The sequence below is a fragment of the Charadrius vociferus genome, unplaced genomic scaffold (genome assembly GCF_000708025.1).
Source record: "Charadrius vociferus isolate BGI_N301 unplaced genomic scaffold, ASM70802v2 scaffold2820, whole genome shotgun sequence".
NCBI classification, from domain to species: Eukaryota; Metazoa; Chordata; class Aves; order Charadriiformes; family Charadriidae; genus Charadrius; species Charadrius vociferus.
In genome coordinates, this window is record NW_009646460.1 from 18,310 (window position 1) to 18,691 (window position 382).

At 70.2% G+C, this 382-nt stretch overlaps 1 protein-coding gene across 1 annotated transcript in view; it reads left to right on the forward strand.

Annotated features, from left to right (window-relative positions):
* LOC104284491 overlaps positions 1-382 on the forward strand; it is a gene marked incomplete at its 3' end in the record, with an annotated part of 9,325 nt that overhangs the window by 8,659 nt on the left and 284 nt on the right. The window contains exon 11 of the mRNA XM_009882835.1: positions 14-256. Within this exon, the coding sequence (XP_009881137.1) occupies positions 14-256 (243 nt within the window). The remainder of the gene's footprint in view (positions 1-13; positions 257-382) is intronic.

Sequence of the window (382 nt, forward strand, 5' to 3'; positions counted from 1 at the left end):
GCCCTGCCTGGAGGTGCGCCTGCGCCTGGCCCTGCCGCCTGGCACCGGCGAGCCCCGACGCCCTGCACCGTCAGGCATCCCTGGGGCAGAGGACAGCCATGAGGGGGGACGGTGGTCACCGGTGGATGGGGCTGACTCGTCCCAGCCCAACGTCACAGGGCTGCTGCTGCTCTCTGGGCACACGTACGCCTCCTCCCGCTGTGTGGCCGTGGAGGTCTGGGCACCCCTGGCCCCGGACCTGCCTGGGCGATCCCTGGTACGTAGGTGTAGGGTGCCAGGGATGAGTGTCCCCACCACCCGCAGTCCCCTGGCACTGCGGTGCATGGGGATGTGGGTGCTGGCACCGGCGCATCCCTGTGCCACAGTGGTCCCTTTTCTCTGT